At 44.6% G+C, this 26,462-nt stretch overlaps 1 protein-coding gene across 2 annotated transcripts; it reads left to right on the top strand.

The window, feature by feature from the left end:
* Positions 1-5,559: 5,559 nt before the first annotated feature.
* On the top strand, positions 5,560-23,913 carry CSRP2 (cysteine and glycine rich protein 2). 2 transcript variants are annotated; one of them, XM_006118498.4, is made up of 6 exons: positions 5,560-5,713; positions 17,957-18,075; positions 20,606-20,774; positions 22,260-22,392; positions 23,301-23,394; positions 23,617-23,913. In XM_006118498.4, the coding sequence occupies exons 2-6, from the start codon at positions 17,964-17,966 to the stop codon at positions 23,691-23,693; spliced, it is 585 nt and encodes a 194-aa protein (XP_006118560.1). In that variant the 5' UTR covers positions 5,560-5,713; positions 17,957-17,963; the 3' UTR covers positions 23,694-23,913. The 2 variants fall into 2 exon arrangements, with proteins under 2 accessions (XP_006118560.1, XP_006118559.1); XM_006118497.4 differs by having other exon boundaries at positions 5,565-5,694.
* Positions 23,914-26,462: the final 2,549 nt, after the last annotated feature.

Here is a 26,462-nt window from a genome sequence, read left to right as displayed (position 1 = left end):
CTGACCCCCACCCCCACCCAGACCCCGCACCTCACTCCATTCCTTCACTCCTCCCATTCAGACCTGCCACTCCCACTTTGCTCCTGCACCCTACCTTCCACCCAGACCCACAGCCTCATTCTCCAGCCTACTCCTACACCCTCCCAGACCCATTTCCTCCAAGCCACTCCTGCACCCTCCATCCCACCCAGATCCTGCACCCTAAACCCACTTCCTCACAGCCCCCTCCCACACACTGAACCCTTCATTTTGGCCCCACCCCAGAGATTAGAGAGGCCCCCAAAATCTACTACCCCAGCCCCCCCTAAGATGTGATGTATGAGAGACATGTAGGGAGTGTCTTCCTGCTTTACAGTCAGGGGCTACGTCAGCAAGGTGGGTTTTTTTGTCTTCTCGCTTTTGTGAATCCCCTGACTAATTTTTCTGTGGGTCAGCAGCCCCTCACCCAAAAAAAGGTTCCTCACCCCTGCCTTAGTGGCTTGTAAAAAGGCTGAAGACTGGCACATAGAACAAATATTCTGGCAGCAAACCACATCAGACAAACTGATTTATTCAGCTTTTTTTTAAAAAAAACAGCACAACCTACTGTCATATAATATTACAGCACAGCTATGACCAAAGATCTGGGGGGAGTGAGTATGCTTGGAATCAACAGTTTTATAAGTGATGAGAAAACATTGCTTCAGAAACTTTATAAAGTCCTTACTGACAAGGAAATCAGAAGGAAACAGAACAATACTTCCACACCAACAATCTAGAACTATAGATGCCCCTGCCACGAAGGGAGCAAAAAAGTCAGTAAAAGTTCTCAAATCTTTTTGAGCTTTGGGGGGAGGGAGGTGCAATTGCAGAAGCCAGATTTATTCTCTATAAGCTTGGGCCAAGCATCGGCAGGATCCAATGTTATCCAGACTCAGGGTATGTCTTCACTATGCAGTGTTTACCGATAATGGTGTGAAGGCTGTGCCAACACATCCTTGTCACTAAAAATCAGCTTGTCTGAATGCTCTTTGTCCACACTTTTGAAGATCAAGGCCTCCTACAAGGAGGGTTTGTTTTGTAGACAAGAGAGCACTCCTGCTCATAAAGCAGCATTCACACTTTCACTTGCCTCAGCAAAACTTTGTTTATTATTGGGATGGAGGAGTTAAGCACCCGTGACAAACAAAAGTTTTGTTGATCAAGTGCAAGTGTACACCTACCTGAGTGTCAGGGAAATAATAAAGCTCCCTTTGCATAAAAGCAAACAAACAACCCCTCCTCAAAGCAAATGAAAAAACCCCAACCAGCAACAGCAACAACTCACCATCCCAAACCTGCCTTTCACATATAAAATATTAACTTATAGGAGGTGGACAAAGCAAAATGGCACAGAAGCCAATTATGATTTTTTTGATCTGAGGAAGTGGGTCTGGCCCACGAAAGCTCATCATCTAATAAACCATCTTGTTAGTCTTTAAAGTGCTACATTGTCCTGCATTATGATTTTATCGTTACTTATAATACTGTAGCGACTGGAGGCCCTAAAAAGGGTGTAGCCTGCTCCTAGTGTTGGGTGCTGTACACACATATAATTAAAAAGGCAGTTTCTTCTTTAAAAAGTTTTCCGCCTGCAAAGAACTCACAACTTAGCATAGGGTGTAAAAAATGGAGATGGCAAACAAACATAGAGGAGCACAATCACATTTATTCAAATGAGCGGTCATGGGAGGGAATGAGGTTTGGCTGGGGAGATTCAAAGGAGTCAGGAAGGGAGGTGTCAATGATTGAGACAATGGAAGAAAGGGAAGAGAAGGAAGGAAGGAAGAGAGGTCCTAGAGTAGAAGAGTAGTCATTGTCATTGATAGTCTGGAAGTCACAGAAGGACTAGAAGAAGGGATAGATGAGCAATGTTGAAGAGAGGTGGTCAGTCAGAAAATTCAGTACAGTAATTAAGAGAGTAGGAGACCTGAGCAGGGTTGCAGGTTAAACAAGGTGGAGAAGATTATGAGACAAGGTGCTAGGAGACCAGATACCATTTTTAGCTGTACAAAGTTCTGAATTATACAATTTGCTGCTCCCTTTATATGACCTTTGATAATACAGAAAATCTCCATTTTTGGTCACTTGACTGGAAATTTTATGTCTCTCAACAGGAACAGCCAGAATCAACACAAATGTATTAAGTGGTGAGAAGTAAAACACAAGCAAAATGGGTTTTGATTCTGGTTTTCAGACAGTGATTCTACAAAATACAATGAATGCAGAGCTATACAAAATTCTCAGATATATAATACTGTTAATTTTTTTCTCTTGAGGATTTTCCTAGGTGTCAATATAGTCACTGATGTGTCGGACTTATGATTGTCTCCCTTTGCCCCATAGGTATGGCCCCATATTACATAATGACAAAAGATCAAAAGTGGGGAAACTTAGTATTGGAATTAAGACCATCAGCTAATGTACTCACTCCACTGTGCCTAGTTATTGTACAGGTCTCAGCATTTAGTCACAATAAGAGAAGTTATTAAAAACAGTGCCAGCTGGTTTCTGAATTTCCTTCTGCTAAGTAGTTTCAAAGACTCTTAACAGAACTTGTAATGTCATTTGATTCTAATTTAGATTTCCTTTGTTTATATGTATAATGGTCTTTAGAAAATTTTATCAAAAGAAAAAATGTCTTAGCATCTGGAGGAGACCCATGGAGAAGAGATAAATATCCTAACTACAAGCTAGCTTATGGTGGGATTGGGAGAGGGATTGGTCAGATCAGGGGAAATGTGTATTAGACATGATAAACAGAGTCGGCAGTAGCCAAGCTTCTGGCTCTGTCCCACCCCTCTTCTGGAGGAGATCCTTTCTCTTATTGCAGTCTCAAAGGAAGGGCATGAACGTCAGCTAAAAATTGTTTGTCTTTGTTTTTCCTTTTTTTCCCGAAAGCCTGTAGGGCCTCTAGTAACATGAATTCTTGCCTTTTTTTTTTTTTTTTGCTGCATATCTCTGTGGTAAATCACTGTGAGTGAGTCACACTACCATCTTTATTTAAAGTGAGAAACCTTACTTCATCAGGGAATAAGCAGTGAGTTTGATCATGGAGTAAACTACTAAGGAGTGCATGAGTAAGGTAGCAGAATGTGTTGGGTCCTTCATCATTCATTGCAAGTGAGAACAAAAAATAATAACTGGAAAGGAAAATATCTGCAAGTCACCATCATAAACACAGGCAGCAACTTCTAAACACTCAGGCTACGTCTAGACTGGCATGATTTTGCGGAAATACTTTTATCAGAAAAGTTTTTCCGTTAAAAGTATTTCTGCAAAAGAGCGTCTAGATTGGCAAGGATGCTTTTGTGCAAAAAGTGCTTTTGCACAAAAGCATCTGTGCCAATCTAAACGCACTTTTGCACAAGAAAGCTCCGATGGCCATTTTAGCCATCGGGCTTTCTTGCGCAAAAAAATAAGGTGCCTGTCTACACTGGCCCTCTTGCACAAGTATTCTTGCGCAAGAGGGCTTATCCCTGAGTGGGAGCATGAAAGTATTTGCGCAAGAAGCACTGATTTTGTACATTACAGTACAAAGTCAGTGCTCTTGCGCAAACTCAAGCGGCCAGTGTAGACAGCTGGCAAGGTTTTGTGCAAAAGCAAGTGCTTTTGCACAAAATCTTGCCAGTCTAGACGCACCCTCAGTGTTCTAGTTATCTCATTCTAATGGGAGAAGCCAGCTAGCATTTGTTCTCATTCATATGCCTGATGTGCATGTAATTTTTAATCTTATAATATGGACAATTTGTGGTCTCTGAACTTGCAGCAGGTGTTGTGCTTCAGGGCTTACACAAAATGGTGCTATCTGGGTTAATGCCAGTATCAAAAATGCCAATTCACTTTAGAATAATTATATTTAGTGTTTTGTAAGAAAATACCCACACAAGAGCTTACTGAGAAAGTACTCCCTGTTCTGAAATAAGATAAAGAGCCCCTTTGTCTGAATACTCAGCCTGATTTGATGCTTTGTTAGTAAACAGAGCGCCGGGCAGGAGGTAAACCTGCTTCTTCCTGATCAGAGAAAACTCTACAGACAGGAATCAAAAACAATCAGCAGCCTAGATCCTGTTGATACTAAAGAAGAGGCCATGTTTAAAACAACATTAAAACACAGTTCAAGCATGGCTGCCAGAGAACTGTTCTCTAAGGCTCAGTTTCCTCAAATAGCTATTTTGTGTCTTTTGAGTGCACCCGTTATTTCAAAATATAACAGGTTCACTGCAATCCCTCTAAACCTAATTCCATGAGGAGTAAGGGATGTTTCGGAATAGCGATTTATTTAGAAATAAGTGCTGTATAGACAGCGTCAAATTTTGAAATAAGCTATTTCAAAATAAAACTGAAATAAGATACAGAATTTGCGTAGCTCAAATGGCATATCTTATTTCGACCCACGGTGCAGTGTATACGCACCCTAACAGTTTAGTGTGGTGAGAGTGGTGTGGACAAGATTAAATACTACTAAAATAATATTCAAACCCTATTTCTACACTGATCAATATGGAACTACTAATTTAGCATGATATTTTGGGTTGCTGTGCTGAGAGGCACCATCCTTCAGATCCAATATAAGTAGGAAACTATGTCCACTTGTGGTCATTAAAAATCCTTTCGCATTTGTGCAAGAGTTTGTTTTTTTAGCTATGGTTAAGTTGTAACTTGGTTGTGTACTTTTCTATATAATTATTGCAGAGGATTTTTCACTTCTAGTCCATCCTGTAACTCAGAGGCTACATTCTGCTCCAGAAGTGACTGCATTTCAAAAGGTGGGTGAAGTGATCCGTGGCCATATGCATTTTATAAAACACCTTTGGATCCTTTCCGATGAAAGGTGTAGTAGAAATGTAAGCTTCTTTGTTTTATTAGAAAACTCTCTTCAGTAACAAGAGGGTATAGAAACAAAACACAGGACTATGTAGCACTTTAAAGACTAACAAGATGGTTTATTGGATGATGAGCTTTCTTATAGGATACTGACTTCCAAGTGCAGAAAAGTGCTGCTCACACAATTATTTTCTCCCTAAAAACACATATATTTCTCAAAATAAATAAATAGGGGTTTTCTGCTAGACAGATTGTCTGCGTTCAGGCTCTTTTTAGATGTCCACTATCTTACTACCACCATCCTCTGAAGTGGGTGCTGAAGGATCAGTTCTAACGGAGCCCGAAACACTTTCTCCAGATGCTTACAATGGAGAAAGAAAGCAGAGCGAAACGTGCAATCTGAAATTGGTTTATTGTGGTCACTCCGATTTGCACTTGTAGGCGACAGTCAGTCTCAGACCAGCTAGTCATGCTCAGCTGTCTGGCACAGCACTGGGGTGGGAGTGGGGAGAAAAGGGAAGGGGGAGGAAGGCGGGGAATCAAGGCCCCTCTCCAAAGCTACCTACACCCGCGCCATGCGCTGCCTTACAATACAACACAACCGTAGCCGGGCTGCTGAGGTTTGAGATCTAGCTCCCCCGCCGGCACTGCCTGCCCGGCCTCCAGGCTTCTGCCCCACCTCGGGGGTTGAGCTGAAACCTCGGGTTTCAAATAGTGCTGCTGGCCGGGGCGGCGTGTGGGGCCGGGCTCCCCGCTCTAGCTCCGCCCCGGCCGCGCTGGGACCTTTAAACAGGCGCCGGGGCCGCCCTAGCGGCTGCTGCGAGCGAGTCTGGCCGCGTCCCTTGAGCGGATCGTGCCCTGCGCCGCGGTGAGTCTCCGGGGCCCCGCCGAGCGGGGAGATGCGCTGGCCCCGGGCGCTGCGCGGGGCATGTGGCGGGCTTCCCGCGCACTCCCGGGCGGCGAGCAGGAGCCCAGGCGCGTCGCGGCGTTAATCCCGCCCGCTGCTGTCTGCCCCGGCTCCGCGCCCAGTCAGGGGCTGGGCGTGCAGGGCAAGGCTGCGGCTACCGGTCTGAGGGGGAAGCGTCAGGGCTCACACGAAAGTAGCCGCACCGTGTGCGGGCCCTGCCTGCTCCCATCCGGGCGGGCTGTGGGGCTCTCCGCGGGACGCTGCTGCCTCTTGGCTGCGGTATCTCCTTGGGGTGGTGCGTCCCGGGGGGAGCCGGCATCCAGCCCCCCAGCACAGGCACCTGGAGTGATTAGGCAGGGAGCTAAACTGGCAGTGAGTGTGTGACGTGACCTTCTCCGCCTAATGGTGCCACAGTAGCACCTGCACCTGGGGGGGGGGGGGGTGCTGTTGTCTCAAAGGACTCTTAAGTAAGTGTCTTCCCTCCGCGCCCTCCCCCCCGTTTCTACCATCGCCATTGGCTTAACTAGGAAAAGATGCATTTATTTGTCTCCTCCGCCAAATTAATTTCCTGACTATTGGTTCAATAATGGAGCTGTCTGTACATGCTTGGCTAATTAGTAGCTTGCTAGAAACGCCTTGAGCCTGATGCATGTCTTTTTGGATCGACTAGATGGCTACTTTTCGATGCTTTAAGTATTAATCCTATATGCCATTTAATTAGCTACATTAATTAGCTGGCAGTTTCTGTTGGAAGTAATGGTAGTGTTGTAAATGCAGAATCGGTGGCCCACCTTGCTTGCAGGAGTAGTCCATCTGGAGGGTTTACATTTTGAAGCTTGAGATAACTGAAGAGATGAGTGGGCTAACATACCTAAGTTCCAAACACAAGCGTATGAATTAATTCATTTGCTATCTGTGGAAAAGAAGCATAGGCAGCAGAATCTCAGTTACGAATGCCTTGGGAATGGAGGTTGTTGGTAACGCTGAACAAAACATTATGGCGTGTTTGAAAGTTTACAACTGATCGTTGACTTAAATACAGCTTGGAAACGTCACCATGCAGAAGAGAAAAGCTGCTTTTAACCATCTCACTTTAAACAAAACAAGCATAAAAGTTTCTTTATGTTAATATTTAAGTCTCCCTCTTTTCCCCCACCCCTTTTTTGTTGTTTGCTTAACACAGTGCTGTTCACTTCCCCCACTCTTGGTCTCCGCTGCTGCCTCACGGAGGACTTTCAGTTCCAAATGAGGTGTGTGGTTGACCGGTCAGGTCGTGACTTCAGGTTCTGCTAGAGTGAATGAGCGTGCACTCGCATTTGCAGCTTGCTTCTTTATGTTCCTTGCCAAAACTTTCATTTTCAGTGGATCTCTTTGTGACAATGGTTACACAGTACCCAATTTTGGAAAGGCTTGGTGTGGTCTCTCATTAAAGCCACTAGGAAAGTTAGTCCAGTAGGATTAGTATCTTGAAAGATGTTTTCAAATTAGCTGTCTTCATAAGCAAGGGCTCACTTCCCTGAAAAAGGTTTACTTCCAGAAATTAAAGTACACAGCAGGCAAAACTTGATTATGTAATTATTAATGCTGACCGTGCTGAGCAAGACCGTTCCTGCTCTAAAGAACTTGTGTGTTTGGGTTTTGGGGGGGGGGGAGGGGGCAGAGATGAGAGGTAGGCATCTCATGCTAGAGCAGCTTTCCAGTGGAAATTGTAAATACAAAACACTTCTAAACACTAAGTAGTAAACAATTATTTCCCTATTCTAGGTTGCCATTCTATAAAAGCACCAGTGCTTTTTTTTTTTTTTTTTTTTTTTTTTTTGTCGTTTAAAAAAAAAAAAAGTGCTGGTACTCCAGGGGAAAAGGTGTTGAGCTCTGACTGGAGGTGCCGGTATTGCATACCAGGCAGTATCATCACAAAAAAAGCCCTGGAAAGCACCATACAATTAGTTTTTTCCTGATGCTTTAAAAAAAAAAATCTAAAAGCAGTACAACTTTTTTCAGGATCAAAGATGAGACAGCTTTTTGAGACAGTGTAGTTAAGCTTTTGTGTCCCCCAAATGTCAAAATCTGCCAGTCTGAAATGGGTTGTGCCCATGAAAGCTCATGATATTTTTTGTTAATCTATAAGGTGCTACAGGACTGTTTGCTGTTTTCTGAAGGTGTTTGTTTCCCCCCCCCCCCCCCCCCCCAAGTTACAGACTAACATGGCTACCCCTCTGAAACTCTTGCCAATTTGTTAGGTTCCATGACAATGGTTGAACCAGCTCCTTGTGCTCAGTGAAAGTATTTGCAGGGCTTCGGCAGAAAACAGTGCTCTTGTCCTGTAGAATGATAGAGAATGTTGTGAAGCCACAGTTACTTGCATTATGGAGCGTATGATGGGTGAATCTCCATTAGTTCAGAGAGCATGCTAATTTTGCCATGCTTTTCTCAACAGGATTCCAAAACAGCTATTGACTATTATCTGTTTACTAGTTAGCATGTTTGTTCGGTGTGCCATGGGGAGCTTGTACTAGTGCAATGGTTCCCAGCCTTTTTGAGCATACAGCCAGCCCCCTTTTTAATCTACTAGAATTTTAGACCCCCAAACAGTATAGTTATTTTCAAACATTCCATTACTTGATAACATGATTATACATTGCAAATGATTATCTAAACAAATATTGTAGTATTGAGAGAATGCAGAATGTCCAAGTTGAAATGTAACTTTGAGGTGCTAGATATTTACCAAACAAAATTTTATTGGATCCGCCAATCCATTTTTGCTAGCGGCCCAACTAAACCCTCCCCACCACTCTCATAGCTTTTGGATGGTTAGAGCTGGGTGACGTATTCATGTAACATGATCATTTTTAAAAAAGAAAAAATGGTAAAAAGTGACTGACGCATTTATAAGCCGACTCCAGAGTACAGTCACAGCTTGCCAGCTTCAGCATAGGATGAGGAATGTGCAGACTGCAGGGCATGGAGCCTCTCAGCTCCCATTGGCGGCTGTTGTTTCCAGCCAATGGGCACGGAGAGGCTCTGTGTCAGCAAGCAAACTCAGACTCTGCAAGCAAACAAATGTCCCAGCAGAGTCTGCAACACTTCCCAGGGTCACTTTCTAGCCCAGCAGGGCCAGCTACTGGAACTTTTTATCCACATGGAGTGTCTGCAGACTTGGAACCTGTCAGCTCCCAGTCCCTGTATTTGCCGTTCTGGGTCAAATGAAGCAGTGGCTAGCACATCCCTTGGCCTGAGCTGCTTCCTCAGCTCCTGCCCCCTCTATCCTCCTGCCCATCCATGGAGGATACAGCGAGGGGGGCTCTTGCGGCCCAGCTTCTGCACCAACACTCTACCGTTGGATGGGCATGGAGACTTAAGAGAAAAGGAAAAGAAAAGGATCGGCCCACCACAGCACTGGGAGGGGGACAGGGCTGGAGCATAAACGGCAGCACAGCTGGTGGCAAGAGGATGGATGGTCGCGAACGGCGAGCCTGGGCGAGAATAACCTGGCGGAAAGACCCAGTCCCACAGTCAGCCTGATCCTTACTTTTAAACTTTCCATGGACTCCCGCCCCTCCTCCTACAGTACCATTGTGGACCACCAGGGGTCCACAGACCACAGGTTGGGTACACTGTACTAGTTCATTATTGTGGTGATCATGCTAGTGTCTACATGCTTGTTAACCCAACTAGTTTGAGAAGCGGGGCAAATATTCAAAGGGAAAATGTTGGGGGGAGAGGAGGGAGGGAGGGAGCACAGCTAAGCAAAAGAAACTAAAGTATAGTAATGTTGCATTTTTCCAGGGACCAGGACTCCAAAACCCAGCATCAGTTAACTTGCAGTTAGGTTGTGAAAATAACTTGGTCACGAACAGTTCCATTAAGAGAACATTTCATGCTGCTCTATGTAAAATATTAAGTGCATGGGAGTAGCCTCACTCCTTAAGTTCCTGTTGCTTTAATTTTATAGCTTCTCTGCTTCTGGCTGGCTCTTAAACAGTGGCGTTTTGATTCTATTCTGTGGAAACTCCAACTGTTACTTTTAATGTGTAGATGATGTGTAAGGTTCCTGGATGAGGAACTGTCTGGGAGGCATAACTCTATGCAGGTACTTCCTGTTGAGTGTACCTGCTTTTGATAGCAAAGAGGGTGTGGCACCTAAATGCAGGGTGCCCCAGATGTTTGAGGCAGCCTCACTGTATTGATCCCTTTGCATTGCATGGGAATATGGCTTAGCACTTTCCCACATTTTTAGCATATTGCCTATTCACCATTCTAGCTAAAAAAGTCTATAGATTTTTTTTTTTAAACCTCCTATGTCCTTCACTAGCTACATTGAGTCCTCACCATGGCTGAAGCTTTTGAAATGTTAAAGTTGGCTTCCCCCCCCAGCCCCCCCCAGACTGTCCCTTGGGCAATATGCCCTTTATGTGACTCCACACTGTGCATGTTTAAATGCAAAAAAACCCACAAGTCTAGTCTTCAATAAGAACCAAAGCTGTAAGGTTAGGTGCCTATGGAACTCTTGCCCAACACTAGGACAGCTGGTTCCTAGAACAATCACTGAGCAAGGGCAAACAATTCTTTTTAAAAACCTTATTTTAAAAAGTAGAATGAAACCTCTCAAAACACTTGCATTATATTTATTTAAAAAAAACATTTTCTGAATACTAGCAAGTGCTGTCTGAACACTGTGTTCCCGTAATACAGAACTGGGGAATAGGAGGGATGTGGAGTAAATAACCACACCATTCTGACCAGAAGTGCAGGGTAGGGATGTAACATCTCATGTAATTGGTTAACCAATAAAATGTGGTGTTTAACCAATTAAAGGAGAGGCTAGAGTATGGCTGGGCTGGAGATAGGGTTGCCAGATGGTTGAAACAAAAATATTGAGGCCCCCCCCCCAAAAAAAACCCTGGGAAATTGTTGAAGAGAAAGGGGGGTTGTTGAGCAAAATAAAAGGGACTCCAAGACTTAAGCAAAAATAAAAATAAAACCGCATGTCCCCTCCTTTAAGAGTGAGTGCAGGGATAGGAACAGGGGAGCGGTTGAGCACTAAGACCCAGGGGAGTCATTGCTTCCCCTTGGTCTTTTTTGCTGGCAGCCATTTTGTGCCGGCAGCCTTGCGGAACAAGGTAAGCATGGGGTCGGGAGGCTAGGTGCTGAGTGTTTGTAGGGTTACCAGGTGCCTGGCATTTTCGCTTCCTGGCTGGGGAAAAAAATCGGAAAATACCGGACATCTTAGGTGTCCAGTATTTTCTGAATTTTACCGGACAGGAGGCAAAAATACCAGACTGTCTGGGTGAATGCCGGACACCTGGAAACCCTAATCTCTAAGCTGGAGAGGCCATTGTCTGCTGCATGCTTGGGCCTGCCACAAACAGAGGCTGCTCTGGCCAGGCTGGAGCACCCCGTCGAGCAGGGAGCTTTTGGGGCTGGAGCAACCCCCTTACCGCAGCTGGTGGGGAGGTGCTCAGACCCCCACCAGTTAACCAGAAACAATTACTCTTTCACATCCCTAGTGCAGGGCATAGCACTGAGTACCTCTTGGCAATCACTTGCTGGAAGTTCAGGTATACGCTTCTCTTAATGTGGCTGCCAAGAACTCATGAAAACAAAATAGTTCAAAATTATAGGGTACCAATGGTACAAACCTCTGGAAAACTTAGTACCACATCAGTGGCTCTTGATTTCATTAGAGGCCTGCCTGAGCTAGCAGGAGGCTTATCAAGTTCTCTTAAGCAGCTTTCATGAACCAGTGCGTCCTCGGTACCCTTCTAAGAACTGAAATCGGAACCCTTGTTTTTTTTACCTGTGGGGTTCTAATACGTAGTACTGCTCCTATTGGAACAGTGTATAGAACACATACTATCTTCCTTTTTAAGAAGGAGAGAATTGATCTTTAGGGCAGGATGACTTAGTGTTCTCCAGCTATCTGACCACACTTCAGTACTATATGAAGAACTGATCACCAGACTCGCTGAAGTCTGTGGTCTGATCTCCATTGCAAGGGAATGACTTGTGAGGATAGCTCAAGGAATGTTGCTATTGCTGCTGTAGAAGCTCCTATGGAAATGTTAAAGGGAAGGACACTTGATCTTTATTTCCTCGGGGCACCCACTTTCTTGAAGCATTACCTTTACTGAAGTTTGAAAGGCATTAGGGCTGCAGGGGGCAACCTAGACTAGTGAGTGGGCCCTCCTTCATCTCAGTCAGCCACAAGATTGTCGTAACCAAGGGGGACTCCTTCTGTTAACTGCGTTTGCAAACCTAGAATTTGTGGGATGTGCTGATTGAACCATAACGGTGCTTTGGATGCAAAAGGAGTACACAGCTCTCGCAGTCAATGTGTGCAATCAGCATGCACCTCACTTCGCATGTCCTTGATTTGTGTTACTTTAGTATTACTGGTGAGGAGAAAACTACGCAGATGGAAACCGAAAGAATCTGGCCACCTTGCATGTGGGCAACAGCTAACAAAATATCTTGTGGGTCAGATGTGGAACCCTGATGGGCTGCAGGTTGCCCACAGCTACCTTAGTCAACATCAAATTGTGACTTCATTTAAATTCAGTCCAGGTACTTGCATGGCCTTTATGAAAGTACGGTAAAACCTGTGCTATCCGGCACTTAAATTAGCCAGAAAACTTTAGAAACCAGCATATTTCTAAGTTTGGGGGTGGGGGAAGAAGAGGGAAGGAAACTGGTGCTTTAAGCCAGATGTGCAGCACGTACTTGGGGGAGGGGTGAACAGCTGCTCCGGCTGCCCCCACCATCTCTGCCCCCCAGCTTCCACCCACCTCACCAGGCTGTATCCTAACCTGCCACAGGGCTCATGGCCCTCCCTAACAGGCCACATCCTGGCCCCCACACCACTGCTCCCCCTGGTAGGCCCTGTATGGCTTCCATCCCCTTCTTCCCCTGATATCCCCATGCATACTGGATTAGGTCGTGCCCGTTTTCTGAAAATTCTGGATAACACAGGTTTTACTGTAGTATCTGTATCTTGTAATTCACAATAGATTATATCCTCTCAGTGACTCTGAGGAATGTCAGTGCTATCCCTATTTTACAAATGGGGAACAAAGAGATGGGGCAGATTAATCAGCTCTCCCAGGAAGGTTATGAACCTAGTGTACAATCCCTGTACCCCATCACTGAGGCTGTCCTTTTTACAAGAAGGAAGGAAGGAATATGCAATTAAATGGGTATATACAAGGGTTGAAATGTGAAAAGCAAAAGGCCGGTCAGGGCCCCACAGGGCTTTGGCACGGTTACAAGGCGCAAGAAAGAAGCTTATTTAATAAACACAATTTTGACTTGCTCTGTTCTGAAGGCATATGAAGTGGGAAGGAGTCCCCTCCTTCACTCTGCAGTTAATGCACAAGAGTTTGGAAGAGGAATGCAGCCTATATCCATCTTTCAGAGGACTCAGTTTGCCATGATTGATGTCAGCTGCTGTGTGGTAGCACAGCCAAGCACTCGAATAAAAGAAATGGAATCTTAATTTGTAGACTCCACAGTAATGCCAAGAATGACAAACAGTGGTGTCATAAAACAAATCTTACTAGCCTGCTTAGAATATTAGTTATTGCCATCCCATTGAGAAGTAATAGTGCCAAGTTCTTGGAAAAGTTGCACAAAGAAATATTTCTGGAATTAAATTAATGTGTCTCTCACCACCATAAATGGAACAGGTACTAAGCCACTTCTCTGTTAAATGGAACTGTTCTGTAAACCTCTGCTTAGGAATTCACTTAGTGACCCAATTTGAGTTAATCAGTTAATCTTGTTTTCCCACATTCCACTAGTAACTGGGATTTTTTTCCTCTCTTGAGCAAAGGTCTCTTAGCAGTTCCTTAGCAACATTCCTTTGAGGGGCACAGTGTCACCATTTCAGGGTAACAGCACCTGTATTTCCTTTCTGTGATCCCTCCCAAGAGCACCCATTTAAAGGTTCCCACCTCCCAGCCCTTCTCTCTCCTGGGTAGAGACCTGCATCTCTGTCCTGTCTGGATTTATTTATTTTTGTAGACTGCACAGCTCTGATGAACACACCGAGCTCCCAAGCAAGCCAGCATGCCTAAAAGGCCAGTGCTTGTTCTTGGCATTCTCTGAGGACTGTGAACACTGTATTGCCAGAGGTGATCTGTTACCACACAGCTTCTTCTCAGCAAGCCAACTTGCTCTTTTAGTAAAAACCTTAGCAAAAGCATATAATAATCTAAACTCGTGTTAAAGCCTACCAAAGGTCATCCCCATATCTGTCTGGGACTCTTGTTAGGTATCAGTCCTTCAAAGCCCACCACTGGGTTTTCCGCACAGTTAAAGTTCTGATCTGGTCTGTAGATCAGGAACCAAAATAAAGACCCTGGGTCAGTGCAGGCTCAGTCCATTTTATCCTAAAGAAGGGATGTGGCAGTATAACCATGTTATTGGTTAAGTATTTAACCTGGACTTACTGGTTAATGTTCACGGTTACACAAAGACTCCTGCCCTGCTCCTGGGGAGCCTCCCTGCTACTCTGCGCTGCTGCCTATGTATCAGGGGCAGCAGTCAGCATGGTGTGGAGTCCAGGGCCACATCCCAGAGTCCACATGTTGCTGCTGCTTTGAAATGCTGTGTGCAGCCCGGGACCAGATGGGAACTCCCAGCTGGCCCAGGTTGCACTCTGCATTTCAAAGCGGCAGCACTGTGTGGACTAGGGATGTTAAATCTCAGTTAATTGAGTAGTCAAGTAACCTCACATGAATTTTTATCGGTTAGTTGACTATTCTATAGTCCCCAGGGGTGGGGCCAGCAGCCCGTGCACTGCTTCACTCCCGAGGAGCCTCGTGCCACTCCTGCCAGGCAAGAGATGGTCTGTGAGGGGAGTCAGTTTAAAAACCAGTTCTCCTTGCAGACAGGCTGCCTGTTGCCCAGTGCTGCTGCCTCTGATAAAGAAGCAGCAGTGCAGGTGGCAGCATCCTGTCTAGGGGAACACCTGAGCTCCCAGAATCAGCATGAGCCGGAACTGAGCTTGGCTGCCTGCCCATGTGGCTCCTAATACACTTTAAATGTAAAGTTGCGGCAGGGTAGGTTCTGGACTCAGCATGAGCCAGGAGTGAGCCAGGCTGCTGGCCAGCCTACACTAAAAATTACTGGTGGGGCAGAGGGGGAAATACGTGTAGTCTATAGCATTAACCTATCCGCTCTTGCTAATTGATTAATCAACTACACGATTACATCCCTAGCTTGGACCCTGGAGTCAGCCGGGAACTTCCCCACTGATCCCAGGCTCCATGCAGCACTGCTTCTTTGAAACACCCTGGGGAGCATGGAGCAGTGGGGGACTGCTTGAGTCCTCTGCTGGCCCCTGTGCTCCCACAACACTTTTTGCATTTGAAATGTAGCAACAGCCCTGGGGCTATTGCTACACTTCAAAGGTGGAAGCACCCTTCTCAACTAATAGAATAGTGGACGTAACTTGCATTGACTTCGATTAGCCAATGAATCGAAATTTAACATCCATAACTGACTACTGAGATTTTCAGCAGTTACATGCAGGGTGGCAGGCAGCTCCTCCTGGCCCCTTCACTGCTGCCTCTGCATCACAGGCAGCAGCGTGGGTGGGGTGGGCGCAGGGTAAAATCCAGCTCCCCATGCATACCGGGAGCATGCATGTAACTGAAGATTAACCAATGAGCCTAAGCTCATTGGTTAACTGTGTACACAGTTAACTTCACATCCCTATTTATAACCTCTGTGCAATCATCCCCACCATTCCCTGCATTGTTTTCAGTTTCTGAAGGAGCTGTGATAATCCTGACCACAGGGAAAGTCTGCAGTCCTTTGTCTACAAAGATATGTAAGCCATGTATATGTTTGATGCAATATGGTCTCCCAAAGATAGTGACTCGGGCCAAGTCGACACTGGTACTTTATAGCACGCACTGTGTGGCTCAGGTATGAAAAACACCTAATTTCTCTCCCCCCCCCCTTTTCCTTCCCCCTCCATGTCTATTTCTGAGTAGCACAGAACTTTTCAAAGGCTTCAGGAGTAGTTAGGTAGCCCTTGTGACTCTGTAAATGTTCCATATTGGTGCTGCAATATTTACACACAGCTAACATCCTTGTTGCAAGATTACAACATTGGTGGAATTCTGACTCTGCATTTAAAAAACTACTGGGACTCCATTGTGTTAGTCAGTATACAGTTATGGTCCCTGTCCCAAAGAGCTTGCAATCTAACTTTGGCTCTTGTTCAAAAAATGATAGTGAGGGAAGAGGCACAATGAAACAGCTGATTGTTTTATCTTAACCTGACTTTAACTCTGCTTTCTAAAGTGCTACTGTAGTGAGAGAATTAACAATGTCTTGATTACGAGTATCTTGATTAAATGTAATTTTCCACACAACAGTCTCATTTGAGGAAACAATATCCATTTGTTCCACAGGTCTCCAACTGTCTCCCTTAGTTGCAGTGCTCTTCTGTCTCAATGAGAAATGTTTTCAGCAGTTAGCTTTTGGCATTCCTAGAAGTGCCATCCTAGCAGCACTAACTTACCTCTTTATGGCTGTAAGGGGTGGAGGTGGAGTCTCTAACAAATATTTAAGTATCAAACAAGTAACTGCAATGATGTTCCTACATTTTACTACAGCTTAGAACAGGACAAGAGAACACTATATGCTTGTCCTATTGGAGTTTGGGAGGTGGGCTGGTGTAAGCATGCCTACATCTAAAGGACCTCCTCCCCTCCCCCCAGCCTATGGGGAGGACCCACAGAAACCAAAATACCAAATGTTTACAGGGGACAAATTAAGGGGAGGGAAAAGGGGCAGGTGTGGAGGTTGAAGGGCTACAACAAGGGAACTGGACGGGGACATGAAGCAGAGAATCCTGGACAGCACCCACTGTCCCTCAGAGGGTTTGAGGGCCAGTGGATGCCACCAGTGGAACTCTGCCTGGATGTGCGAACCAATACAGGAACAGAAATAGGCCCCACAGTCGCAGGCCCCTCCTTCAGCCAGCCTCTTTTCCCTGGTCTTCTAAATGGTCATACCCAGGAGCATGTTAACAAGGAGGTCCCATGACTCTGTGGGGCCATGATGGTGTGTGCATGAATTGATAGGTGAGGGGAGAAGTGCAGCCAGAACCTAACCAGAGGTTCTGGAGGAGCCAAAAGAGTAAGCTGGCAGAATCGAGATAGACGTGCACCAGGGTCTCCCTCCTGCCACAGAAGGGGCAAGTGTTGGGAACAGGGGTGAACCGTGCCGAATACATGCCTGTACTCAAAGCACCATGGAGGATTCTTCAGCTAATGTCTCCAGCAGGCTGCAGAACCAAGGTGGAGTAAGGACTGGCCCACTGGAGCCTATATGCTTGGGATTGTCAGCCATTTTCTTACACATAATTCCCACTTTGAATAGTTAGGCTCACTACACATACCTGTTGGGTGAAGTTGAGATCTTGTGTCATGAAGATGCCTCCGAAACAAACCTCAGTAACCACTCAACTTCAGAAAAATATGGCCCTTAGCATAGGGAATTGCTCTCTAGTGAGGCAATTTGTGGCCTATGCCTTGGAAAATGGCATAGTCTCTGCAGAAAAACAAAATCCCACTGTTGGCACAATTGCTTGGCTTCCATCAGAGGAGAAGCACAAGATTAATGAAGCATAGAAACTGAAATTACATCCATCTGGGAGGGTGTTCATTCAAGGTACAGTAAAGCCATTATCCATGCAACTTTGTGCATATCAAATTCATGCAACTTTGAGAATCCTGAACAGGGAATGTAAAATAAGGTTTTGGGAAGACAAATATGTTCTTTCCATGTCTTCGGTTAATGCACCAAACCATCATGTATACAACAATAGGAACCCAAATCTTCTAAAGATCTGTTGCCCTAAGTTTTACTCCTGCAGCATTAGAGATGAGCATGTGAACTATTTGATTCCATGAATCCCATCTGGGATGTAGAATGTGTTGTCACAATCTGACTACTTTGCTTTTTTTTTTTTTTTTTTTTTTTTTTTAAATAGAGCTAGACTCAAAACAGCCAAAAATGAGGCAGAACAATAGCATTGTAGTATATAGGCGACTACAGTTCCTAGCTCACAGGCTTCTTTGTTGTTGACTCTTTGCTCACAGAATTGTTAACAGGTGCAGTTCTCAATCTCTGTCTACCTGCTCTGTCTCTAACTGCTGTCTCTAACTGCTAGTGTATCTTCTACAGAGTCAAGATGCCGAACTGGGGAGGAGGTAACAAATGTGGTGCCTGTGGACGAATAGTCTACCATGCTGAGGAGGTTCAATGTGATGGGAGGAGCTTCCACAGATGCTGCTTTCTCTGCAGTAAGAATTCCTCATATGTTGCTTTTTGTGTAATGCAAACTCTCTTCAAAAAAGCATTCGTGGCTCTATTGCATGTCACACCTTACAATGGAAGAGCAAGGTGCTCTTCTACAAACTTCTCCCAAGGAGTTGCATAATAGAAACTCTGAACTGGCATTTGGGAAGCTGAATGGCAGTGCAAGCTGCCAGATTGCAGCCTAGTTTTGGGGTGCTCTAGGAATGCTATGAATGCTGTCAGACTTGGGTTAACTTGTCACACTTTCCCTTGTGCTTCCTGAGCATTTCTCAGGAATGTTAGTAGAGGGAGAGCTCATTCAGAACCACTGAGGAAAATTGTCCCCCTCTGGCAGATACAGTTGCAAAGGAGACCTAGGCTCCGTGTAACAAGTCTCTTTAGGAACTGTCCCATGCCAGTGTAAATCTGTAAAAGGCAATGAGCATGTTCAGGAGTCAAACTTAAACTTGTATTCTGTTCAAACAGGTAAACGCACAGCAAGAAGGCTGGATTTATTTATTTATTTATTTATTTATTTTATGGGGGGGGGGGGGGGGGAAGATGCCGCTATGCAGAGCCAAGCTTCTGCCCAGAATCTGTTGGAAAGTAGAATGAGGCCTAAAGGAATACTCAAAGGACTTCTCCTTTGAAAGGCTCTTTAACCCAGGGCCATGTAGATTGTGTAGCATATTAAAACATCAGTAGTCTGTCTGACTTTCTCACTAATACATGTAGCAGAGCTAAAATCCTTGGCCTAGGAGGCTGTGGATTATTTCAGATGAATAGTGTTCCAAGTTATTCAGGCATCAAAACTAACTTTTTTTTTCTCCAGATGTAAAGATTGTTTAGTTGAGGGGGTGGGGAGGAGGTTGTCATCTTAAACTCTCAAGCTGCCAGTCTAACACAATCAAAGTACTTATTGCAGATATGCAGTGTTACTACCCAGCTTTCTGGCCTTGACTTTCTGGGGTCAGAATTAGAGTTCAGATGTGGTTTATAGGAAACTACAGTTACAAACTGGAAGATTTCCAAATTAGCTTGCCACTAATAGTTGCAACATCCCATCTGTGTGTGATGGGATAGAGGTGTGTTTATGTTCCTTTTCCTGGTACTCTCCAGCAGTTACAGCCAGTTATTTGGCTGTGGCTCAATTGGCTTAAATTCAGTTTTTACAGAAGTTTCTTCTATTAAAAACTTGGAACGTGGCTGGTTTAGAATTCACTCTTGAGTGAAGCCAAGGTAATGTTGAGTTTTTTGAGCTTAAACATAAAGGCTTGGTGTATTTAAAACTGATTAATTACTTTTAATGATTATAAAATGCCATGTATCAACTGTCTACTGACTGAATCAATGCGATAAAGGTTTCTGTGAACTTTGAAGCTCTTGCAGTTTTTTCAAACTTAGGCTTTGTTTACGCTTAAAAGGCAGTGGCAGTACTTTAAACCACATGCTCTCCCAGCACTCTATGTAAACCACCTCCACGAGGGATGTAGCTAACAGCGCTGGGAGTGCAGCTCTCATCATTGAAGTCTGGCTCACACTGGCACTTTGTAGCATGGTAACTTGCTGCTCTTGGGGGGGGGGGGGGGGGGATACTTGTTTTCACATCCCTGAGCCAGACCGTTACAGCGCTGTCCAGTGCCAGTGTGGATTTAGCCTCTGTCTTAGAAAACTGGATTGTAAGTTGGACTGTCAGTCCAACCCATACAGACATCAAAATGCTATGACCGAACAAAGAGCATTTGTCTTTTAACTAAGTGTAGTGTTTAGGAAAGGGAAGCAGAAATAGCTTCATTCCTTACTGATGTAACCTTGGACAAGTCTCTTAATTTTTGTCCCCAGATGTATCTGCATAATACATCTAACATTTTTCTTGCCTGGTAAAATGTTACTGTTTTTCCAGCAGAAATGAAGGCTAGGATGAAGTTCTGCATTCTTCAGAAAAGTAGGCTCCACCACTTGCAACAGAAAGATACCCAATAATTACATCATCAGCTACTGAAAGCAATCTGGTTCCTGGTTTTACAGTTCTAGCGTGGCATTTATAAAGAGTCAACAGAACCCCAGTATTACTAGTAGCATTACAAAAACATTAATCCATCTTGGATAAATGGGCAACCAGAAGAAGCTGTGAGGAAGCAGATTGTCCATGTTAACAGAGGGCTAGGAACTGTCAGACAATTAAATGGTTCTGCGCTGATACAGATGCTTGTTTTCATGTAACTTGAAGGAAGAAAGGAAACTGCTGACTTTAGTATCTGGTTTTTTTTATAGCCTCATTAATCAAACTACAGCGAGTTTCTATTCTTTAAATGTCAGCACCATGAGGGTGGGAGAGAATAGAGCCTCTTTATGAAGCTACACATAATTCACCAATTCAAAAGAGAAGCTGCCTCCCTCTAATTTTCAGCAATTCCACAGTTCATTAGAAAGAACTGTGGCCAGGGAAACTCAGGACATCTGGCATTTGACATTTCTTGGTTTACTGCATGTGCTAGGGCTGAAAATGATCCCTTCAAACTTTCCTCCCCCCAGTGGTTTGTCGGAAAAACTTAGACAGCACAACTGTAGCAATTCATGACGATGAGGTTTACTGCAAGTCCTGCTATGGAAAAAAATATGGTCCTAAAGGCTATGGCTATGGCCAAGGAGCAGGCACGCTCAACATGGACAGAGGCGAGAGACTGGGCATTAAGCATGACAAGTAAGTTCTGCTCTTCACTATCTGTAACTGCAAGATGCACAGGTGGTATGTGATCTTCATGTTATGCTAAAGATTCTTCATGCAGGATGTAAAAGGCCAAATGCATTTGTAGCTATGTGTTTGCTCCAAACACCCATCAAAATGCCAGTGTATTCTAGAACAGAATATTGATGTAGAGCCACTGTGCAGATCAAAGATGCACAGAACCCATGAGGCCTGTTCTGCTGTCGTCCTCATGCAGCTTCCACTGATCTCCGTGGCAGTTACCTGTGGGCAAGGGCTTTAGGATCAAGTTTTTAATCTCTGGATTATTAAAAATCCTGTTGTGCTGTTACTGGCTCTATGCAAGTGTAAAGAATACTAAACATGGCTTGTGTAGTATTCAAATCCTACTTACTAGCTAATAGGCTCATACACTAAGCTTTGACAAGGTTGTGTTCTAGTTATGATTTAAAATAAAGGAGGATTTGCAGTTGTATAGAGATTTAATGTCTATATGGAAAACTTAATTCTGCTCTGTCTAAATTGAAGTGCCTCACTGCATTTCAGTCCGTCAGGTATAGCAACCAGTAGTAAATGTGATAGAATGTTAGAACCTGCTCAGAGTAGGAGTTTAGTATCCAAACAGCAAATACATAATTAGTATACGCTTCTGATGATGTCATGAAATTCTTACCTCGGACATCCACTTCCACTAAAGTTCAACTGTTAACAGCTCAGTCTTTCTAAAATTCCAGCTTCTAGATCTTAAGAGTTGAGATGTAAATTTTCCAGAGGTTGTTCAGTGAGTCTAAAATTAAGTTTAGAGATAAACTGGCATACTGATGCAGGCAGTTGTTCATCAAATCAATGTCCAGTATTAGACACCACTTTGTGGTCTTGATATCTTCTGGATAACTGGGAAGCACTATGATATGGAGGAAACTTAACATCATGCGGCCATTAACTAAATACAAGGGTCAGGGAGGCAAATGCCAATTAGGATGCAAAATTCCCTTTAAAATAGCAGCTTCTCAGCATGGAAAATACCATTGACCAAACCACTTCAGCCTCTCTTAAATCAAGATTAAATGTGAAGGTGGATTTTAAAGACAAATGTGTGAGGCTAGGTCTGCAGTCACTTCAGATACACACACTTAGGTTAGACTTGTGTATTGTGTGTTCAGATATTCCTGCCTCCCTCCCCCCCCCCCAATTCTCTTCCTTTTTTGAACAATGGTCCCCCAAACTGGGGTTGTGCCACCAGGGAAGTCTGGAAGGACATTCGGGGGTGGGGAGGGAGTGCCACACAGCCTGGCTCTGCCCTCAGCTTGACCTAGCCCTTGGCTCCTAGCCCTGACTGCAGCCCCCAGTTCACTTTGCTCTTGCCTCCACCCCACTGCTGCTGCCCTAAAACCATGGTTGGGAGACAGAGGAATGACATGAGGACTGCTGAGGATAAATAGGAGTACAAGACTGACTGTACATCTGACCTGTTTGTTCTAGCACACCATCTCCTCACCGACCTACAACAAGTCCAAATACTTCAAAATTTGCTCAGAAATTTGGAGGTGCAGAGAAATGCTCCAGATGTGGGGATTCTGTTTATGCTGCTGAGAAAGTAATAGGAGCTGGAAAGGTAAAGTAGGATTTTGATAAACGAATTGTGTGTCCCCTCCCTACTCCACCAAGCAAGGGCTGGCTGAAAACAAAACTGTTTTGAGCATATTTAGCCAAAAAGTCAAGCCAAATGCTATGGTGCAAAATTCTTAGAATAGCAGCTTCTCAACATGGAAAACACCATTAATCAAACTAGTTCAATGTCTTAAACCAAGATAAAGATGAAGTAGGGTTTAAAGGGAAATGCATGTGACTGGAGCTGCAGTCATAGATTCTGGCAAAAGCTCAATGTATTGTTTTAGGCAAATCTTAATATTTCTTTGCTAATTTGCATCTGAAACCATCTACAGTCTAAGATCTGGTCTCTATCCCTAATGTCACTCTATTATTATTTATTATTAGAGTGAGAAACAGAAAAGCCATAGGCTCTGTCTATACTGGCAGCTTCTTGCGCAAGAACTCTTTTGCAGAAGAGTGCAAAAACTCTTCTAGAAGAGAGCATCTACACTAGCATGTGCTTTTGCACAAGAGCATCCATGCCAGTGTAGACGCTCTCTTGCGCAAAAAAGCTCTGATGGCCATTTTAACCATAGGGCTTTCTTGTGCAAGAAATTCAACACTGGCCTCTTGCACAAGAACAGTTGCGCAAAAGGGCTTATTCCTGAGCGGGAGCATCAGTTCTGGCGCAAGAAGCCCTGATTTCATACATTAGAACGTCAGTTTACTTGTGCGAGAACACGCGGCCAGTGTAGACAGGCAGCAAGTTTTTGCGCAAGAGCAGTTGCTTTTGCACGTCATAGAGTAGCATCCTTGTGTGCTTTACATATAAATATTCTGGTAGCTTTTCACTATTTACATTGCACAACACTATCTCATTGTGCCTAATGTACTTGGTAAATACCATAACTTATGTTCTGTTTCTCTTAGCCATGGCACAAAAACTGTTTTCGGTGTGCCAAGTGTGGGAAGAGTCTAGAATCTACAACCCTGACAGAGAAAGAAGGTGAAATTTACTGTAAAGGTAAGTAGAAACAGACCTGATATTCCTTACTGATGTTTTTCTGTTTGAAGAATAGTTCAGTGGTGCTCAATGCTCTGTTAATCTAGCATCCTTCCATCAGTACTGCATTGGAGTGGGCAGATGGCAGAGCAGTCCTGTACAATAGATCAGGAAGTCAAGTACCTTGAAGGCACCCTTTCATGTCCTTCTGAAAATGTTGCGCTTTTTTTTTCTTTTTTTCAGGCTGCTATGCAAAGAACTTTGGCCCCAAAGGCTTTGGATATGGCCAGGGAGCAGGTGCTCTTGTCCATGCTCAGTGAAGGAGTTAAACAGAAGATTAGCATGATTCACTGAGATTCTTCCTCTGCAACAAGGCACAGCTTAAGTGTTACTAATTACTGTGAAACTGACACTAGTGTGTTATAATATTGCTTAGATCAAGCTTTTACCAAATACTAAAGCATTACATGTTTCTCTTGTACACCACGTTTCCACTATATTAGCACTATTGTCTATCTCAATAAAGCTTTGCATATTGTCTTTTTGGTTAGTCTATCTTTAAATGATCAGAACTGCTCACCCTCTGACACACCAGTGTAAAGAGCTTGAGACCAGTGCTGAATTAATGTACTTGGCCCTCACAGCCCAGCACCTGGAGCAGGTGATGATCAGTCTCAACTTAAAACACCATCTAGGCCATGTGAGGGCAAGAGAGGCTGAAACAGGTATGAATTGCCTTGTGTATGCCAATGGGGATGTTTAATTCAGGGACCTGCTGCACAGTGGCTCCCTTGGCAATACCTCAGCAGAGGACTGTGCCATGAGAAGGGAGGCAGTGGGCCCTCCTCATTTGCCCAAACAGCTATGTTCCAGTTGTGTGGGTGAAGTACTGGGGAGGGAGGAGAGAGAGAACTATTGCTAGGGGCAGAGTTTGGGGGTATGTGTGAGTGTACCTCTGGCATTGGGTGTACCTTAATTTAGTCAGCCTCAGAGTACTTCTGCCTGCTGCCCACTCTAGAAATAGTAGGGGAAATCCTGTCCCCTACCTTGAAGTCTGTGTCAAACCTCCTAGTAACATCGGGGGGCAGGATTTTACTAGTAGAGCCTACACTAATAGGGCTGAAGCATTCCTGGAGAACTAGTGATGCAGTAAAAGATGAAAAACCTGGAGACAGTCAGTATTTCTGCCACAGTTGTAAAGACAACAGTCTCCTGAAATAACTAAAAAGTGGAGACCATGTGATTTAATGAGCTGAAAGCATGTCTCTTTAGCTGGAGTGCCAGATGCTCTGTAGTTGTAGGGTAAGGGTAGGGAACTGCAAGAAAACTGGGAGTTGCATCCAGCCCCTGAGGCTTAGGGCTCCTCCCAGCATTGGGGAGCCTCATGCTGGCACTCCAGCCTCTCGTCTCTCCCTCTCTCCCCACCCTTCCAACCTCCCGGTGAGTCTGGAGAACACAATCTACTAGCCAAGGCCCCACTAGACTCTGGTGTGAGGAGGGAATGTGGGGAGTGTCTTTCCTTCTCAGTTGGAGTGAGGATTTGTTGTGGCTTTTTTTGCTTCACTTGCACATGGCCCCCGACTCTTTTTTTTTTTTTTCTTTTATCTTCTCTGTGATTCAGTGGCCCTAACCTGAAAGGTTCCCCTCCTGTGCTATACAGTGTTACATACTGAGACCCGCTACAGCTTGGGCACAGAAAAAAGGACATAATCCAGACACTATAATACAGAGGTTCTCATACTTCATTGCACTATGACCCTTTTTTTATGACAAAGTACCATGTGACCCCAGCAAGGGTGACTGAAGTCTGAACCCAAGTGTTGTGGGGGAGGAGGGGTGGTAAAAAAAAAAAAAATCAGACTTACAGCCCCAGGAAGTGAGGGCACAATCAGCACCAGGTGGGGAGATGGCAACCTGAATCCTGCCACCTAGCACTGAAGCCTGAGCCACTGCCCAGAACTTCATCTTAATGAAGAGGAAGATAAACTCAGACTTAGCATCTCCCTTTCTATCATTTTACAAGTTCCAAATTGATGCCCAGGATTAGACTGGCATGGAGCCCTGATTAGGGATGTTAAATTTTCTATTAACTGGCTAATTGAATAGCCAATGCCATTTGCATTAACTATTTGATTAGTCAATAAGCCTGCCTCTGCCAGGGCTGTTGCTACACTGTGAAAGTGCTGTGGGGAGCATGAGGTCAGTGGGGAGCTCAAGTAGTTTCCTGCTAGCCCTGTGGCATTTCAAAGCAGCAGTGCCACATGGAGCCCAGAGTCAGCTGGGAACTCTCAATCCCCAGCTGACCCTGGGCTCCATGTGGCACTGCCACTTTGAAATGCCACATGCAACTCAGGGCCACCTGGGAGTGTAGTCCCGGGCTGCACGTGGCATTTCAAAGTAGCAGCACCACATGAAGCCCAGGGTCTGTCTTCAGGCTCCAAGTGGTGCTGCCACTTTGAAGCCACCCTTTCTTTCCCCCAACCGCCTCTGCCTCTCTGATAAAGGGGGGGGGGGGAGGGGAAGGGGAATGAGTGACTAGTAGATCAGGGTGTTGACTATCGAATAAGCATTTGCTTATTGGATAGTTGACCACATCCCTACCCCTGAAGCCCAAGTAAAGTGACTCCAAACCCTTAACACCTGAGGCAGACAGGGTATTCTCTTCTGAACGTTGTCTCTCCTTTTCTGCGGGGGAGGAGACATCTCTTGGCAACTTGTGAGCACCTGAGCAGGCTAAAGGGAAAGACACTTGCTTGGGATCCTGTTTTGGTAGTGACAAAAGGGAAAATAGAATGTTTGTTTGAAGTAAAATGTTTGATAGTCTAGGTGAGGATTCATTTTTCACTAACCTCTTAGAATCTTCTGGACCTTTGGGAAGGTTCTGTGAGATTTAAAAAACTTCTGGAAGAGTTTAACAAATGAGATGAGAGTGCCATTTGATCAGGAGAAGCAAGTGTCAAACAAGAGCTTAGTGTAGATAATAGAAATCCCAATCTCTGCACACACATCTAACCTATTCTTAGCAGTCGTTTTCTTTTAAGTTTCGAGGACAATATTTATGCTAGTTAAAAGAAAAAGCCTCTTAGAGG

Source organism: Pelodiscus sinensis, chromosome 1, assembly GCF_049634645.1.
Source record: "Pelodiscus sinensis isolate JC-2024 chromosome 1, ASM4963464v1, whole genome shotgun sequence".
In the NCBI taxonomy this organism is placed as follows: Eukaryota; Metazoa; Chordata; order Testudines; family Trionychidae; genus Pelodiscus; species Pelodiscus sinensis.
The sequence above is the reverse complement of the archived record's forward strand: the minus strand, read 5'-3'. Positions and strand labels throughout refer to the sequence as shown.